Source organism: Poromitra crassiceps (assembly GCF_964638095.1).
Source record: "Poromitra crassiceps genome assembly, chromosome: 2".
In the NCBI taxonomy this organism is placed as follows: domain Eukaryota; kingdom Metazoa; phylum Chordata; class Actinopteri; order Beryciformes; family Melamphaidae; genus Poromitra; species Poromitra crassiceps.
Genome location: NC_139624.1, coordinates 80,658,535 through 80,677,836, shown reverse-complemented (window position 1 = coordinate 80,677,836; position 19,302 = coordinate 80,658,535). Strand labels below are relative to the sequence as shown.

At 43.7% G+C, this 19,302-nt stretch overlaps 1 protein-coding gene across 1 annotated transcript in view; it reads right to left on the bottom strand.

The window, feature by feature from the left end:
- Positions 1-19,302, bottom strand: part of ofcc1 (orofacial cleft 1 candidate 1) — a gene marked incomplete at both ends in the record, with an annotated part of 195,334 nt that overhangs the window by 88,375 nt on the left and 87,657 nt on the right. Inside the window, one exon of the mRNA XM_083663163.1 lies at positions 881-1,123. Within this exon, the coding sequence (XP_083519289.1) occupies positions 881-1,123 (243 nt within the window). The remainder of the gene's footprint in view (positions 1-880; positions 1,124-19,302) is intronic.

Genomic DNA, 19,302 nt, shown 5'->3' with positions numbered 1-19,302 from the left:
CTTCCCCTGTTGAATAAAAACACATTAGTCTCAATAGAGGAAAGCAACATGTCTCTGGTACCAGCAAACGCAGAGCTCCCCGTGCTTTACGCAAGAGCTGGAGTCACTTCTGTTAAGTTCCAAATCAGGAAACCTCAAATGGATTGTGATTGTTAGTAATGACTCCAAATCCAATAAATGAACTCTAAATATTCCTTTTTCAGAGATAAACAATTCAGGCTTCACCAAAATTGTAATCTTCAAGAGAAGCTCAACTTCAAAGATATAATGACTCATTGGTTCAACTTAAAGTTGCAACGCAAGTAATCCATCTGCATTGGGCAAAAATGTAAAAAGCATTAAGTCTAAAGTTCAAACTAGGGGTGTAACGGTTCACAAAATTCACAGTTCGGTTCAGTTCGATACGGCACAGTGGTGTCACGGTAGGGGTACATTTTTGATACAGCGAAAAAGTAGAAATGCCAGAGAAATGACATTGATTTAAAATATGTATATATATTTTACTTACTGTATTTATTTTATTATGTTCACAGTCTAGTTTACATTTTTATTTCAATTTACAATAATGACTTTGTCTCAGCTTTAGTTTACCATGATATCGTTGTAGAAGACTTGCACTGTTCAGCAGTGAAAGATTTGTGCGGTTTGCAATGCACCTCGTAAACGGTTTAATACAAATATGCGTATTGTTACACCCCTAGTTCAAATGATGTCAGTAAACCATTTTAAAATCATTTTTTCAATTATTATTATTATGTTTTACTAGAAATTAGGTAGGCTACACTAGCTCGAGGTGTTTTTGATCTCCTGTGAACTGCATGTTTGAAAAACCTGCAAGATGCTCTCCCCCTATTTTAGCATCTCATCAACCAGTTCTCACCATAAACAGGCTCTGGTTGAAGTGCAGGTCAGTGTCGTGGAAGCGGCCCCGGTGCTCTACGGGCTCCGTGGTGGCATCCCACTGCTGCTGCTCCTTCACACTGCAGCAGGGCAGGGCCGGGCCCCCCAGCCGGCTGTGAAGGGCCACACTCACAGAGTACAGGCCCCTGGGAAGCTTGTCTCTGACCGCCCTCAGGCAACGCACACACACCTCCACAGGCTGGAGGTTTTTCTTCTGGTCCACCTGTAATATAGGATGTGGACAGACTTTCATTGAGGGATTCTGTGGGAGCAAAGATATTTCCACAATCTTGCTAAGTAACGTTATATGTGAATTTATGCCTGTGGACATTCAGACTGGGCTGCCCGACTTAACATCTTAGTATAGTGAATGTGTGTGTGTGTGTGTGTGTGTGTGTATACTATATATATATAAAATAAAGAAAATAACCACCGCACACTGAAATGACTTACTGAGATTTATTTAGTGAACAACGCGTTTCGCGGGTAGCGTCATCAGGTTCACTCATGATGAGTGAACCTGATGACGCTACCCACGAAACGCATTGTTCACTGAACAGGTGGAGGCCAGAGGAGGCGCTAGTGCAGCGACCAGGACACATACCCCACTGGCTTCCCACCCGCAGACACAGCCATTGTGTCTGTAGGAAGGTCTAACTAAGCAGGAAGTAGCGCTGCAGGGTATTGATCCCGGGTCTCCGCGGTGGTAGGCGAGTGCTTTAATCTACCCAGATGCCCACTATCCTGAACATATGAAGGACTTTGCTACATATTTGCAGGTAATTCACCTAATATGATGACATAAAAACTGTCATTTAGCACTGAAATTTGGATAAGAGAAGACAGATGGAGGAGACAGCGCTGGAGTTCCCATTCCTCAGACGGGGCACATACCTTCAGACCAGACAGCAAGGCTGGCTTCTCACTCATGCAACAGCCATTATCTTAAACATCTCCTCTTTGTGTGTGTGTGTGTGTGTGTGTGTGTGTGTGTGTGTGTGTGTGTGTGTGTGTGTGTATGTGTGCGGCGCTCACACGCGCGTGTGTGTGTGTGTGTGTGTGTGTGTGTGTGTGTACATCCTGTACCCCTTGATGCATTCTTTGTCTACATGTTTACAATTACAGAGAGGACTGTGTTTGTTCCCTGAGAAGCTGCGATGCATTTGGTCTTTCCGCAGTGTGGCAGTGGTACAATTGTGAACATACTGTCCATGTCACATGTTCCCATAACCTCTTCAAAGCCATTCTTTACCTTGTGGAATACTGCTGATGAGCTGGAGTCATCTTATAGCTCCAATTTAGCCCATTCCACATCTGTATGTCTGTATGTGTGCCTGTGTTACCTCGACAACCGTTTGTCCGATTGACTTTACAATTGGCGAGTGCGTTGATGATGTGTGCAGTGTTGCATTTGGTGCAATTTGGACGCGTGACACATTCAATATGAATACATTTTCACAAAATTTGGACTATAAGCACCACACCGCCAGGACGCGCCGGTGGATTCAGAAAACGCCTTTCAATCAGCGAGCTGGAAGCTGTGGTTTGCTGACATAGGAGCTAAATCTGTCCATAGAATATATATATATATATACCGTAAATTCCGCACTATAAGCCGCACCGGAGTATAAGCCGCAGCAGCAAAATTGCCTGTTTGTTACATATATAACCCGCACCGGACTATAAGCCGCAGGTGTTTTAATGTTTTTTTTTTTTTTTTTTAATTGTGTTTTAATGTTTAATTACCATATGTAAGGGTTCATGCACAGAGGGGATTGTCGGGAAAGAGATGGCTGTTTGAGGAAGCTCCCATTTATTAACATTTCAACAAAACAACATAACACAACACCACCTGTGTTTTTTTTTACAGTGCACACAGTGTCCGCGGTGTGGTGAAAAGAGGGCAAGAGAGGAAATTAAAACAGAAGTGGATTTATAGTTAGAAAGAGTGCTAAAAAAGAGAGATTTTTTATTTATTTTTTGAAAAAATCCATAGATAAGCCGCACCGTTATATAAGCCGCAGGGCCAAAAAACGGGGAAAAAGCCGCGGCTTATAGTCCGAAAAATTTACGGTATATATATATATATATATATATGACGGAATAAATACCACACATATAAACACATCTTGTATATGTGTATATATATATACTGGTATATATATATATATATATATATATTATATATATATATATATATATATATATATATATATATATATATATACCAGTATATATATATACACATATACAAGATGTGTTTATATGTGTGGTATTTATTCCGTTTGGGGAATCCCACGATCTCTAGAAAGCAAGCATTCAGCCCAAGCTGGTTGGCTATGCGAGTCTGATTAAAGCAGCACACAAACACTTGAGTTTGGTAACCCTGAGATGAGGGAAATCTGGGTTTTCAGTTCCAGAAAGAGAGGTAACTTAATTATGGGTCACACACCTAAGCTCGCTGAAAGTCAGACACCCCTCTGTTCGCGAGGGGTGGAGCCATCGTTCTCTCTCTCTCTCTCTCTCTCTCTTAAGCGAGACAAATAGGCTACAATTTTATTTTCTTTAATTAAAAGGAGCCCGACATCGACCCGAACCCTATATGCATAAAAAATCAGCAGGCTAAAGGGGTGACCGTTCTGTCAATCTGGGAACCCAGATCAGTCTTATGACTAATAAGACTAATATATATATTATAATATAATATAATAATACTTTTTGTCTGTGTTTTAGGTCCTGATGACATTTCAGCTAATCTCTATAAACAGATAGCTGCATTTTCAGAGCATGTGAGCGGAGCGGAGCGGCGAAAGTTGGAGCGGCACCGCTCCAGTTTCGATCACAACATGTTCGAACCAGAATGCGTCGGTGCGGGGCCATGTGCACGCCCACTATTTTCTTGCCAGCTGCTGCGAGACGAGAAGGAAGAGAAACGAATATGCAGCCGTCTCTGCTGAGCTCATGTTATTTGTAGTGAGCAATGCCCATTGCCCAGGCATTTAAACGCAAATTAAAACACCCTGGCCTTTTGATCTTTTTATTCTTTTGAGCAGAGCGGAGCGGTGAGTGTGAGCGGGTGAGATCTGTATGGAGCGGGGAGCGGTCTGGAGTGGAGCGGCCGGTGCGCTGGAGCGGGTGGAAAGGGCCGCTCCGTGAGCGAGGAGCGGTAATTATCACCGCTCACATGCTCTGCTGCATATGAGACGTCGGCAGACTGTAAAGAACAACAGAAGCGGAAGACTTCGCAAGGACGTCTGCTCTTCATCGGAAACGCCGAAATACCGTCCGTCTGTCCCAGGGTCGTATTAGTTTTCAGACTGATAGACTCTGGCTGCCCAGATTGCTGTCCTGTAAACACACAACATCCAAAACCATGAGAATGAAATGTGAAGCAAAACCACACAGACAATGATGATGTCAAACAGACAGGAAGGCCTGAGAAGATATGCTTCATTGATGGCTGTCTGCATCTGAGAAAAAAATTATAGTTTTATTTTCTCTTCCCATTCAGAATATTTTTTTGTGTTTTATAGCCTTATGTCCCACTAGGGATGAATATGACGTCTTAAATAGTTCCATTATTCTGGGAAAAAAATAGCTGGGCTTATCCATACACATTGCATGGGGCTTCTTTGGCTCCATTGCGGCCATGAAATATTCGTGTGATATTTAGCACACAAATGACACGTAGGCATTGGCAGGTGTATTGCTCAGGACCCAACGACGCGCAGTGTGGAGTGTGAAGCACGGTTCTCACAGGCCAAACAATCGAGCCGTTCCAAAGAGGCATGTTTTGAACAGGCACTGCACTACTTTATCCTAAACTCACACCATCTGATGATACACACTGGGCTTCAGAGAAACACAAATCTCAGATGTAGAGTATTCGACTGACGTAAGTCACGCCCAGTCACGCCCACCGCTGCCATATTGTTGACATTTCCGAATGAATGATCTTTACTCATGGTGGCTAAGTCAGTTTTTTTTATAGGGGTCCACACACACCTCCGACCAAAATTATTTTTTCATCACTTCTCTTTGACGAAGCCATATATATTGCTATACGCTCAGCTAAACTAGCCAGCCAGACTGCTGTACGGCTGCGGTTTTTCAACAATATGGCGCCGTTCGGGGGTTTCGAATAAGGTCTATAGAGAGAAGAGTGGAGTAATTTAACTAATTACAAGTGAAACCAATTGAAGCAAGCATTTTCATGTTCTCAGCTTTTCAGTGCTGCAACTGTACACAAACTGTACTTTTCAGAGATGTACATGGTTGTAAACATCAACAGCAACAAAAACAAAAATGTTTGCACAGTTCACTGTGATTGGCTGTAAGGCAGGAAGCACATTGGGCCTGCAAATCATGTGAAGGGAGCGTCTCAAGATGAATCTGGTAAGAACAAGACAGTGGTAAATGCTGGGGAGTAGAGGGAGGCAGCAAGTTGAATATCAAATTGGGGAGCGCCTCTGGAAAGTCAGAAGCCAGCGTGGCTAAAGTGTGGGAGGACAGTTTCTTCATGGCCCACAGCCTGCAGTGGACATGACATCCAGCTATTGTCACAGCGGAGAAGACACATTGACAGACAACCTGTGAAGGCTGGCTTTCTAACCAAGAAACCTTGTATGTGATGATGCTATGACTAAGCAAATGCTCCGCTGATTTGGGGTCTTATTTGAACTTTATTTACTTATGGTATATTTGCCCGATAAAGGCAGCTCCTTTCCACCCACGTCAAACTACACAGTCAAGCAGTTACATACAAACTAATGTTGGCCACTCAGCATCTCCACTCAGGCATTCAGGGGTTAAGTGCCTTGCTCAAGGGCACATCAACAGAGATCGATATTCATTTATTTCCCCCTGGTTCAGATCGGCCATCCAGATTAGGCTTCAAAATGGCAACCTTCTGGTCGCAGGCTCATCCCGCTAACCTTCAGGTTACCTCCGTGCCCATTTGTCATTTGTTACCTGTTTGTTTTGGTTATACGGTACATTTTTTGTAGGGCTGGGGTTGAGTCAGGGTAAGCTGGAAAGACAGTTGAGTTTGTTTGTAGGGCTGGGGTTGAGTCATAGGGTAAGCTGGAAAGACAGTTGAGTTTGTTTGTAGGGCTGGAGTTGAGTCAGGGTAAGCTGGAAAGACAGTTTAGTTTGTTTGTAGGGCTGGGGTTGAGTCAGGGTAAGCTGGAAAGACAGTTGAGTTTGTTTGTAGGGCTGGGGTTGAGTCAGGGTAAGCTGGAAAGACAGTTTAGTTTGTTTGTAGGGCTGGGGTTGAGTCAGGGTAAGCTGGAAAGACAGTTGAGTTTGTTTGTAGGGCTGGGGTTGAGTCAGGGTAAGCTGGAAAGACAGTTTAGTTTGTTTGTAGGGCTGGGGTTGAGTCAGGGTAAGCTGGAAAGACAGTTTAGTTTGTTTGTAGGGCTGGGGTTGAGTCAGGGTAAGCTAGAAAGACAGTTGAGTTTATCATGCAACATAATCAGAGAACAATATAAATACTTATTCAGGCTTTTGTCCCCCGTGGCATCTCTTGAACAGCCATGAATGAAAAGTCAATCAGATGTAAGCAGAGCCACTTGGTCTTTGTCACCGTTATATATTTTCATATCTTTACTTGGCAGCATTATACAGTACCTCCTCACTAAGAGCAGCTGATTAACGATTGTTTTGATTATGCAATATATACACTTTGTGTAGAAAATATTAGAAACTCCTGTTCTCTTCCTGAAGTACTCACCAAATTAAACCTCTTATTTTTATGAGGGGGAGATGAACATGGAGAGGCAAAGTTGATCAAGGAGTGTTCTTGAGCTTGAGGAAATTGAGAAAGATAATTGAAAACTGCTTTGTGCAAAAGTGTGAGAGGGAGGGGTGGGGGGTTGTGGGGGACTCCCAATATTAGGATTCCGAATATATATTGTACACTTGACTGTATAGACAAGTTTCCTGGGCACTTCCGGTTTGCTTCCGGACTCGGCCGCGATATGTCTGTCTCTTCCGGAATACAGAGAAGCGTAACGTACTAGCGTAGTAGCCATAGCGACCGCCGAAAAAATGCAAACGGGATCATTCTCCGAGTCTCCTGTCTAACGAAAGAGTGTCTATCGCACACCCGTTGACAGTGGACACATGGGAAGATAATATGTGTAAATGGCCGAATGTAACTACAGGCAGGATTATAGCGTATTTTGAGGAATCAATGGCGGTGGACGGCAACGCGATGAACAATCTCAAAAGCTCCGAAGCGTACCAATATCTCCACAGCAACAAAGTAGGTCGGGTATGTTGTAACGCTATGTATTTCATAAAATTACCCACAGTCAGGCTATCTCCCGTTGTGAATGAATATTACGGCTATTATTCCAGTGTTGTCATTAAGAGGCCGATTTCGCAGCAAGAATATTTAATTGGTCGGCACGTCGTTCTCGGTAAGGACGCTTTCGTTATTGAAACAGACAACATGCATGCATGCTTCTACTGTAGCCTATCTATCTGCATTTGCAGACACTCATGAACCCATATCTTCTGGACATTGTCTTGATGAAAAAACAACGTAGCGTTAGCTAAAAGTAATAAGTGCGACAGTGTCAGTGCAGACAGCGCACAACTTGAATCTCCAGCAATAGGCTACGCACCTTAATCTCTCCCACTCCACACCTGGCACCTGCGGCAGCTCTCCTGCACTCGTTCTCGGCTCCCATGTGGCTTTATTTGTGGTAAGCATCATCATCATACGAGCGTCGGGCAACAAGCGTGAGCCATTGATTGATTGATTGATTCGCCCGACATAGGTAAAAAGGCTTTTTACTTCCGCTAAATTGACAGCTTTTGACGGCGGCAGGCACGCTTCTGTTTCTTTCCTGCCGTCTTGCTGGCCTCGGCTGAAGTAGGCTACTTGTTGCATGATCTCGATTAAAAAAAGGACTGGCCTAGCAAGGGATGTCTGTTTTGACATTTCGGTTTCCTCCTGTGTGTTTCCTCACAGCGGGTCCAGCGCTGGCCGGCGGGACTGATGCTGCTTGTTGTGCAGCTTTTAAATGGCGCTCTACAGTAACGAAAGCGTCTGCTATATTTTTCTTTTTCCCCAAAACACTCAACATACAGGGGGCGCAAAAAATATGATGTAATAAGTCTCTATTTAAGTCGTAGCTTATTGGCAACATCACTTAGGCTGCTGGGGACGCAATGTGGACTTAACCGGAAGCCGGGGACATATAAGGCTGCTATGGTGCCGCCCTAGGCCAGCGCGGGGAAACTTGTCTATACTTTACATTATATTCTGCAGCAGAAAACCACTACAATTATACTGCACTCAAGACAACTCAGACCTCATCCTATTGCCAAATACAATTTTATTGACTGGATCTCCTACTACAGTGGTTCCCAACCTTTTTTTGTCTTACAGTACATACCCCTTGAGCTGTTTGGCGATACCAATAGTACCCCCTCCCTCATGCGTGTTGATGATTCTCCTAAATGTGTTCTATTAAACTCATATTAAACTAGAATTAACATTAAGTTTGATTGAACAATTGAAATAATTTATCCATGTTTGCTAGCTAGGTGGTTTGCATGCAGTTTTGACATGTATGAACGATGGGTGACCTCTTCACCATTCTCACCAAATAGTGTCGCACAAGTGTGATTGGCTATATAGACGGTACGCGCGCTTGACGTCCTTGTTTTGGTTTTCGCTGAAATGAAATGAATGAACGTCTCCCCGCAATTTTTATCAGCATGTCCTTGATGTATGACTTCGTGAAAATCACAAAGAACACCGTGACCAACTTCACACGCGCACGCAAACACGCAGACAGATCCACCTACATGTACCAGTGGCTGGCGGTGCCCATTGCTCTGCCAACCTCTTAGTGGGGAAGAGCGCGCGTGCTGAGCCCTGCAGTAATGCCCCTCAATCTCCTCACTGTGTGCCCCATCTTTGCATCCAACAACAACAACTATTTAGGCAGAAGAGAAATTAGTATAATTGATGGCAAAGCGGTTTAGCCCACACATCTCACATTGGGAGCAGGTGACGGAGGCCTCCAAACCCCCACACTATAGGCACGCTGACAGGAAGGGAGGAGGAGGAAGTGGAGAAGGAAAAGGAATCACAAAATAATAACAGGCGGTGTGCAAGTTTCACTCTGTATGTCTTGAAAAGGTATTGTTATGATCTGGCTCACACGCGTGCACCGGCACCCTAACAGAGAGTCAAGACAGCAATGCAAAGGTAAAAAGGTGAAGTGAGCCAATTTTCCATATCAGAGGTGGTGGGTTTGCCCCGAGCCTGAGTTGTGCCTAAAGTGCCATAACATGACAGCACTCCTACAGATGAGATGAAAGGCTGTAGCGAGGGATCCTCCGTGCTTTTGTTGGCACGCCGCCGTCCTTCTCGCTGAAATCTCTTTTCAGGGCTTTCCACACATTGACTGATCACACAAAATGCACTCTTAATAGAGACAGGAAATGCCACGTACAAAAACTTCCTTTCTTTCTAAGTATGGGCTAATATTCAGAGATTAAGCTTCCCGCGTTAATTATTTTCATTTTAATTAGTAAATCTTAATTAACAATGAACATTTACCCTTAAAAAATTTTGGCTTCGGAATGAAGGAGGGGGGTGAAGAAAGGAGAGAATAAATATGACAATCTTTTCGGGACCTCCGGGCAGGATTACTGATGCAGGCTGCCTTAGTTATTAAACACGTTCTAAATTAAATGCCTCCATGAATTTTGCACAGAAATATATTTTCATAGTTTTGCATGCCAAATGTGACATTTTATATTTCAGATTCATCTCGCTGCAGTAATTTTAGGGAAATGTCATATAAACAAAGATTTTGTCATTTACCAATGGAAATTACTATGCATGGCAGCTTTGGCCATTGCTTTCTCTCGCTCTCCCTTTCCCTCTCCCTCTTTTGCCCCCTATTCTGCCTGTGCCGGTTGTTTCAAGTCAGCAAGCCATAAAAAATCTTTATCTCAGTGAAACACAGCAATTTGGGAGATAATCGAATGGTGACTGGGGGGCACAAACGCCAGTCTGAGGAATTATACCACAATCTCCCATGCATTTACAACCTTCCTCAAAGCCAGTTGTCACCCTGGAAGGAAAGCCCCCGACTGAAGATTCATTACATCTTTAAGCCAGCATGGTGGCATGGTAGCCTCATCCCCAGATGCAACACAACAGAGCACAGTACACCCCTCCCACAGCTAGTGATGCTACTGCTACAGCTGCAGCTTCCCCTCTCTCTCTCTCTCTCTCTCTCTCTCTCTCTCTCTCCTCTCTCTCTCTCTCTCTCTCTCTCTCTCTCTCTCTCTCTCTCTCTCTCTCTCTCTCTCTCTCTCTCTCTCTCTCTCTCTCTCTCCTCTCTCTCTCCTCTCTCTCTCTCTCTCTTGGTTTCCTTTTCTCTCCTCTCCTTCTGTTCTCCTTTTCATCTCCTTAGACCCCCTTTCCCCCGTCTTGCTTATAAGGATCAACGATGTATCGGCAATCATGTCGGTATCGGCCAATGTTAGTTAATTTTGTAATATATCGGTATTGGTCCGATGAGTAAAATAACAGCAATGTTAATATCGGTTTTCGGGATCGTCAACATTTTTATGTTGCGAGGAAACAATGCGGTAAATCTATGATTTATGCTGGCTTTTCCAAATGTTTTGGGAATAAAGAAAGACATTACTTTTTCAAATTCACATTGATTATCATAGAAACTTGATTTTATACAGATCATATGGACACCGGGAAATATCGGTTATCGGCCATGATAACAACGTTAACGGTTATCGGTATGGGCCAAAATGTTCATATCGACGGTGCATCCCTACTGTACTTGCTTAGAGTCATAAAACCACAGACACCATCCACACAGCAAGATACAATTATTAATATACTGTCAAGCAGAAAAAAATGGTGGCCTTTTCTTAGCAATGTGCTGAATACAGTTAGCATACTGTAAGCCTTTTGCCTTGTGTAGCGCAGCACAGTGAGTGTGTGCGTGTGTACGTGTGTGCGAGTGAGTGTGTGTTGTGTGTGTGTGTGTGTGTGTGTGCGTGTGCGCGACTGCGCGCCCTTCGTGTGTTTGTCTTGCACACATGCTAGATACCCACTGGTGTGTTGAAAGACAGTGAGGGGAGCGAGGGAAATTGGAAAGCTTTAAAATAAGGAACATCATGTTGTCATTTGCTGACAGATCCCATTCATTGCAGGATTTCACATAATTACATCATTTGACTCTTTTCAAACAATCCTTCTGTCGGTTTCTGAGGATTCGTAATGGAGATCGATATCCTCTCCTGTTTATGTTTGTGTGTGTCACGGTCGCACTAGCTCATAGATTTGACTTAATGGCTGTCAGTCTGAAGTGGGTGAAGCTTATGGGAAGTTAGGTTGTTAGGTAGTCTTCAAGAAGGTCTTCCGGGTCGGAGTTCGCTCTCTCTCACAACCTTGTTGCAAGATGGCAATTGACGTGCGCCATAACTGAGTCAATGGATTATCAAGTCTCCCCTGTTTGTTTTGTTTAAAGTATTGTCTGTGTGTTATATGTATAAATATGAACCGGAAAAGGTGCACCACGACGAAGTGCTGGTGAACCAGGAAGCGTGAGTTGGCAAGAGACGATCAGCTGCGACAACCAAAGCTACTGTAGCCCAACCAGCTACTAAGGTAAACCAAAGCTAGCCCAACCAGCTACTAAGGTAAACCAAAGCTAGCCCAACCAGCTACTAAGGTAAACCAAAGCTAACCCAACCAGCTACTAAGGTAAACCAAAGCTAGCCCAACCAGCTACTAAGGTAAACCAAAGCTAGCCCAACCAGCTACTAAGGTAAACCAAAGCTAACCCAAACAGCAACTAAGGTAAACCAAAGCTAGCCCAACCAGCTACTAAGGTAAACCAAAGCTAACCCAACCAGCTACTAAGGTAAACCAAAGCTAACTCAACCAGCTACTAAGGTAAACCAAAGCTAACCCAACCAGCTACTAAGGTAAACCAAAGCTAACTCAACCAGCTACTAAGGTAAACCAAAGCTAACCCAACCAGCTACTAAGGTAAACCAAATCTAACTCAACCAGCTACTAAGGTAAACCAAAGCTAACCCAACCAGCTACTAAGGTAAACCAAAGCTAGCCCAACCAGCTACTAAGGTAAACCAAAGCTAGCCCAACCAGCTACTAAGGTAAACCAAAGCTAACCCAAACAGCAACTAAGGTAAACCAAAGCTAGCCCAACCAGCTACTAAGGTAAACCAAAGCTAACCCAACCAGCTACTAAGGTAAACCAAAGCTAACCCAACCAGCTAGGCAGCTACTAAGGTAAACCAAAGCTAACTCAACCAGCTACTAAGGTAAACCAAAGCTAACTCAACCAGCTACTAAGGTAAACCAAAGCTAACCCAACCAGCTACTAAGGTAAACCAAAGCTAACTCAACCAGCTACTAAGGTAAACCAAAGCTAACCCAACCAGCTACTAAGGTAAACAAATCTAACTCAACCAGCTACTAAGGTAAACCAAAGCTAACCCAACCAGCTACTAGGGTAAACCAAAGCTAACTCAACCAGCTACTAAGGTAAACCAAAGCTAACCCAACCAGCTACTAAGGTAAACCAAAGCTAACCCAACCAGCTACTAAGGTAAACCAAAGCTAACTCAACCAGCTACTAAGGTAAACCAAAGCTAACTCAACCAGCTACTAAGGTAAACCAAAGCTAACTCAACCAGCTACTAAGGTAAACCAAAGCTAACCCAACCAGCTACTAAGGTAAACCAAAGCTAACCCAACCAGCTACTAAGGTAAACCAAAGCTAACCCAACCAGCTACTAAGGTAAACCAAAGCTAACTCAACCAGCTACTAAGGTAAACCAAAGCTAACTCAACCAGCTACTAAGGTAAACCAAAGCTAACTCAACCAGCTACTAAGGTAAACCAAAGCTAACTCAACCAGCTACTAAGGTAAACCAAAGCTAACTCAACCAGCTACTAAGGTAAACCAAAGCTAACTCAACCAGCTACTAAGGTAAACCAAAGCTAACTCAACCAGCTACTAAGGTAAACCAAAGCTAACTCAACCAGCTACTAAGGTAAACCAAAGCTTACTCAACCAGCTACTAAGGTAAACCAAAGCTAACTCAACCAGCTACTAAGGTAAACCAAAGCTAACTCAACCAGCTACTAAGGTAAACCAAAGCTAACTCAACCAGCTACTAAGGTAAACCAAAGCTAACTCAACCAGCTACTAAGGTAAACCAAAGCTAACTCAACCAGCTACTAAGGTAAACCAAATCTAACTCAACCAGCTACTAAGGTAAACCAAAGCTAACCCAACCAGCTACTAAGGTAAACCAAAGCTAACCCAACCAGCTACTAAGGTAAACCAAAGCTAACTCAACCAGCTACTAAGGTAAACCAAAGCTAACTCAACCAGCTACTAAGGTAAGCTTCATCCCAATCTCATTCAGTCCGATAGCCTCTTCATTATTATGTTTCACGGCGACCAAACTAGTTGGAAGCGAGACGAACAAGTGCTGATAGCAGTAATGACGATGCCCAGAGTTGAGGTTGCCATGACAATGTGCGTTCTGCTTGTTGTGTGTGTGTGTGTGTGTGTCTCACATTAATGGCGGTCAACAGAGCTTACCTGCCACAGCGGCCGTGACGCAGAAGAGGAGGATTCTTGGAGCTCTGTCATTGGGCCATATTTGGCCGTCACTTCCTCTTGGCCTTCCCCAAGCGCTCTGAGTGGCGGGCTCTCAATGGTTGTGCTGCCACACACCCACACACACACACACACACACACACACACACACACACACACACACACACACACACACACACACACACACACACACACACACACACACACACACACACACACACACACACACACACACACACACACACACACACACGCGCGAGGCTAACCCTGTTAACAGCCACCTGCATATTGGACTCTCTGTTGTTCCACTCTGTAGCCAACAGCAGCTCAATCTAATAACACCACAACAAAACACTTTCCACTGCGTCTCTCTCTCTCTCTCTCTCTCTCTCTCTCTCTCCTCTCTCTCTCTCTCTCTCTCTCTCTCTCTCTCTCTCTCTCTCTCTCTCTCTCTCTCTCTCTCTCTCTCTCTCTCTCTCTCTCTCTCTCTCTCTCTCTCTCTCTCGGCCTTTCAATCTTATCAGTGGTAATGTAATAAGAGGTTGCTTTGCTCTGTCTCCTCGCCACCTCTCTTAATTCCTCAAAATAAAGCAATATCACAGGGGCCCCGGCCTGCCTGCGACTGGGGATAAGATGCTTGTAAAAGGAAGGATAATTCAGCAAATAAATGCTCAGCATCAAAGGCAGGCACTGGCTCTTTCTTTTCTCTCTCTCTCTCTCTCCATCCTCTCTGTTCGCCTATCAAAAGTATTACATGTGCTTTCATCAGTTCACAACAAGGCACAATGTGCTTCATAATGCAATTACTCCAGCGCCATTAAATCAGAAACAGTACGGGAATGAATTACACATTCGTTACAAAAAAGCACAAGTCAGCTGTGCGTCTCTGCTCTCGTTCTCTCCTCCTTTCATAGGCGTGGGGAGCGCAAGAGGAGGAAAAAAAAGCCAAATCATTTCTCATTCAATCTCAGGCAGATGTAGCCCTAGGTGATGCATAGAAAGTCTCCCATGTCTAATAGCCACCCACCATTGATATCAGAAGGAATTTACAGGGTTCAAGGCTGCCGAGAGGAGGTCATCTCGCTAAACTCCAAACTGCATTCATCTGACAAGCGCTGGTGTCCAACTACCACCCACCCATAAAACAACCAAACACAAGAGAAGATACTGATGTATAGTTGCTTGATGTTATCATGTCAGCCAGCATGGTAGTCCATAATTACTAAAAACTTAAACATGCTAAGCTGATTGCCCGTGGGGCTCTCCGTACGATACGTGATGTGTGATCTCTGACTGAAGTGGATGGAGCAAGAATTGATGCTCCTCCAAGCCCGGTGACATGGAGAGATTTCTGTGCCCCGCAGCTATATTACCCACAATGCAATACCGGCCGCCAGTGCGAAGCCACGCAGAGGACATATGAATTACATGCCTTCTCAAATGTCAGTGGGAATACAAATGCTTTACACACAATTAATGATTACAGTCATGTGCCATCAATTGTACATATGGAGAGAAATATGAAATGGACTGGACGTACCGCTGAATCATTTCATTGAGGCCGTGCTGTGGTGCTTCTGCCTCTCGCACTGGCTGCTCACGCTCTCTCTGTGGATGGGGCTTCTTTGGAATATTAAAATGGATATGTTCACTAACATGGCTAAGATGTTAACCAGCATTGACAATAACAGTTATCTGACAGTTCAGTTCATTTAAATGACATCTTTCTATATTGTAATGTACAGTAATGGAGCATACATTTAGGCAAGATAGGTAAAATAATGGTAAAATAAAATAAAAATAAAGAAATAATGCTGGGGAGCCTTGGTGGCTCACCTTGCTTGTCGTGTTTACTGTTTGTTCTACCATTTGTTCTTGCCTCTCTTGACCTGATGCTGTTGATCTACTAGCTACTTGGCCGTTGCTTGTGTGCTACAGCTGTAGACTGTAGGTTTCTTACTGTATGTCATGTTTGTCACCAACAATACTTGTTGTAAAGTAATGGGTGTGATGGATATGTTTGGATGTCTGTTGTTGTCCTTTTAACTTTTGTCGTTTCTTTGACGCACACAAAAAAAAAATACGACCTCAATTGTGTCAATCATCATTGACACACCGAGTCCGACAATTACATCCGTCATTTAAGTTTTCGGACGAGGTTCGATTTTCTGCGTTTTTCCGCATCCATTAAATCGTTTTGACAGTTGTTTGACCACCCAGAGCCGCTGTAGTGTTGCTATTCACAATGAAAAATGGCGTCTGAGAAGTTAATTCACTTTGTCTCCCAGCACAAAGCATTTTACGACAAAGCAGGAATACAGAGATTCGGAATTAAAAGACAGAATGTGCCGGGTGATTGCAGACCAGCTTGGAATGCGGGACGGTGTGTGTGTGTGTGTGTGTGTGTGTGTGTGTGTGGGGGGGGGGGGGGTCTGTGAGTGAGAGAGAGAGAGAGCCACACAGACACACTGCCAGCCGCTGTTCTGGATCAATAGGATCGCGGATCGATGGATAATTAACGCATCGGACTCAGTGTGCAAGGTATCTGTGCGTGACGTTTTTTTCCCGGATGATGGATTAAAAAAACACAGCGAACAATTCGGACTCTGTGTGCAAAGACCTTAACAGTTATCTGACACTTCAGTTCATTTAAGTGACATCTTTCTATATTGTAATGTACAGTAATTATGGAGCATTCATTTCGGTAAGACAATAATGCTGGGGAGCCTTGGTGGCTCACCTTGGTTGTCGTTTGTTTACTGTTTGTTCCATCATTTATTCCTCAGGTTGCCATAGAGTTCAACAGCCACGTGACATTCCATGACATCAATGGTCCAGAAGAGTATTTCCCGTTCATATTCTCATTCAGATTTAGATTATTAGCCATAATGTCGTGACCACTCGAGGTAGACTTACCACAGGTCTTCCAGTTGTGAAGCGATGGTATATGTTCGTGTAGAAGCCACAAATCTGTAAGATATCACCCTTTTTCTATTTTTAAATATTATAAAACGTGATCTGCCTACACTACCCACAATCCTAAGGTGTAACAACGACGTCTTTGATTGGTGGAGCTCGGTGTATGGTCATCTGTGATTGGTAGCCGGCATTCATTTCTCTCTCTGGCTGTTCTCCCCCTGGCTAGGCTACTACGAATGTAGGTCATAACTTTGCTGAGTAAAGGGCTAAAACCGCCACTGAGTGACTGAGACTTACTTAACCAGTAACAACTTCGAGTCACGCTGTTTTCAACCTTATGTATCGGCTTGAGATCAGTTTGCCGGTTCATTCACATTAATGCACAGAAATGCGTCTATCGGCGATAGTGTTAGCCATGCCTCTGTCGCTCAATCATCCACTAATCTGATTGGCCAGAAATGCTGGGATGCATTATGGGATGAAGAGATTCTTCACTCTTAAGAGCAGTTTATCCCATATGTACACACTCTTGTACCTTGTACTTTTTTCAATTTTTCAATGTTTTTCCCCCCAAATCTAAATCAAATGTTTTATGGTCACGATTCTGTAGCGAGACAATTGGCTTGGTTACAGGCTTAAAAGTCTTTCGATAAGGATTTTTCTGAATGTGATGAGAAAAATGAACAAATACTCTTCCGGAACAGGAGGTGACATCACGATATCAAGTGACTGTTGAGCTCTATTGTAAATAAGAATGTGTTCTTCATGACTTGCCTGGTTGAATAAAGCTTTAAAAAAGTGTAGAGTGCATCATACCATATAAGCCTCAGTCTTTCCCACAGCGACACAGGTTTGAATCCAGCCCGCGGTCCTTTGCTGCATGTCCTCCCCTCTCTCTCTCTCATCCCGTCCTGTCTCTAGATGCTGTGGTGCTTCTGCCTCTCTCACTGGCTGCTCACGTTCTCTCTGTGGATGGGGCTTCTTTGGAATATTAGAGTGTTCACCAACATGGCTAAGATGTGAACCAGCATTTACATTAACAGTTATGATATGTTTGGATGTGTGCTGTTGTCCTTTTAACTTTTGTCATTTCTTTGTAGCCCCTACCCGCCTCCCTAAAGTGGCTTTGCCTTTTGCCAATTCGCCACTGTAAGTAAGAATGTGTTCTTCATGACTTGCCTGGTTGAATAAAGATGTAAAAGAAAAGTGCAGAGTGCATCATACCATATAAGGCTCAGTCCTTCCCGCGGCGACCCGGGTTTGAGTCCTCTTCTGCATGTCCTCTTCTCTCTCTCTCCCACACCTTCCTGTCTCTCTCTTGACTTTCACCTATCAAATAAAGGCAAAAATGCCCCCAAAATAATCTTAAAAAAGAAAATAATGTTGATGTTTCAACATCAAGCACTTCAACATTATGAGTTCTGTAGGGTTTTTGTTATGTACAAATGGAATGAGGAGAAAATGGTATTGGATGGAGTAATGCGTGTTCTGCCTCCGAAATGACAAATTGATATGATGTCTTAAGGGCAGTCATATCTATATAATAACCAGAAAGACAAGCAATTCTTCATATTCATATGCACCCATATACCTTTGCATTCCCACTGAAGAAGGCCATTAGTCTCTTCTTTCTGCTTGGCCTCTCACTCTTCTCCAACAGATCTTTCTGAGCAGCCTGCTAAAAATGCATGCAATAACGCACACGCGCACCAGGGCGCACAGCATTATGAAACAGTGCAGTTCACTATAATGGCAGAATTAAGCGCAATGCCTAAAACAAGGAGCAACTGTAATGCAATCTGCAGGCAATCGATAGCGAGCCAGACCCTAAAGACATGCCGCGTTTGATGAGCATCTCTGCCGGGTTTTACATTCAGTCAGCACATTCAACACTCCCCATTCAGACACATTGACACTGCTAAGTGACAGCGTCTCGCCCTGTACAGGCTTTGTATGCCAGAATAGAGACGGAGGAAAAAAGGCCATTATTTTCAAAATAGATGTGAGATCTCGGGTGGATAATGTGCTTTCATTGGGAGGTGGGTGTGGAAACAGTAGGAGAGCGTATATATATTATGGCGGAATAAGAAAACACTGATCCCCAATAGTGATACAGTACACAGTAGATGCCACCACTGATTATCCAATACGGGAGGATGAGTCAACTGTTGCTGTGGCTTCCAAGTGTCTGTGATACATCCCCCCCCCCTCCCAAATCACGTTTTACTTCCTATTCACATAAATTGCTACTCCTACTTCCTTTTCAAGTGAGATTACGACTAAAAATACATTGGATAGAAGTTGTGCTTTCTGTTTACATACTGTATGTGTTAATGTCTGGGTTTCTTTGCCATCTAGATTGGGCAACACAATGGAACCTCTGTGTTCGTCTTTTCACTCCCATTTATGAACACTTGTTTTGTAAGCGGCTTCAGATCTTAACGCTAGTTCGCAAAATCCCTTGTCTCCCTCTTCCGAAAAAGCAGTTGAGAAAAAGAGTAGAGAGTCACGCTCTATTTTCCCTCCATTTACCGTAAGACGCGTATTAGCGCCGAGGAAATTCAGCTTCTGTCACAATCAAATATGCATAATAATGTACGACAAAGTTCAAAGACGGAACAAAACTATCTCCACAAATCAATGACGTGTGCGAGGATATCATATGCACCATAGGATGCGGCGTTCAAATCAATGCACGCATTCTGAACTGGGGATGAATGAATTATCCAAGCCAGTGGTTCCCAACCTACGGTACGCGTTATCAAAACGGGAGGGAATCGTAAAAGAGCTGTAGTAGAGGAGAGCAGCAACGATGAAGCACAAGGAG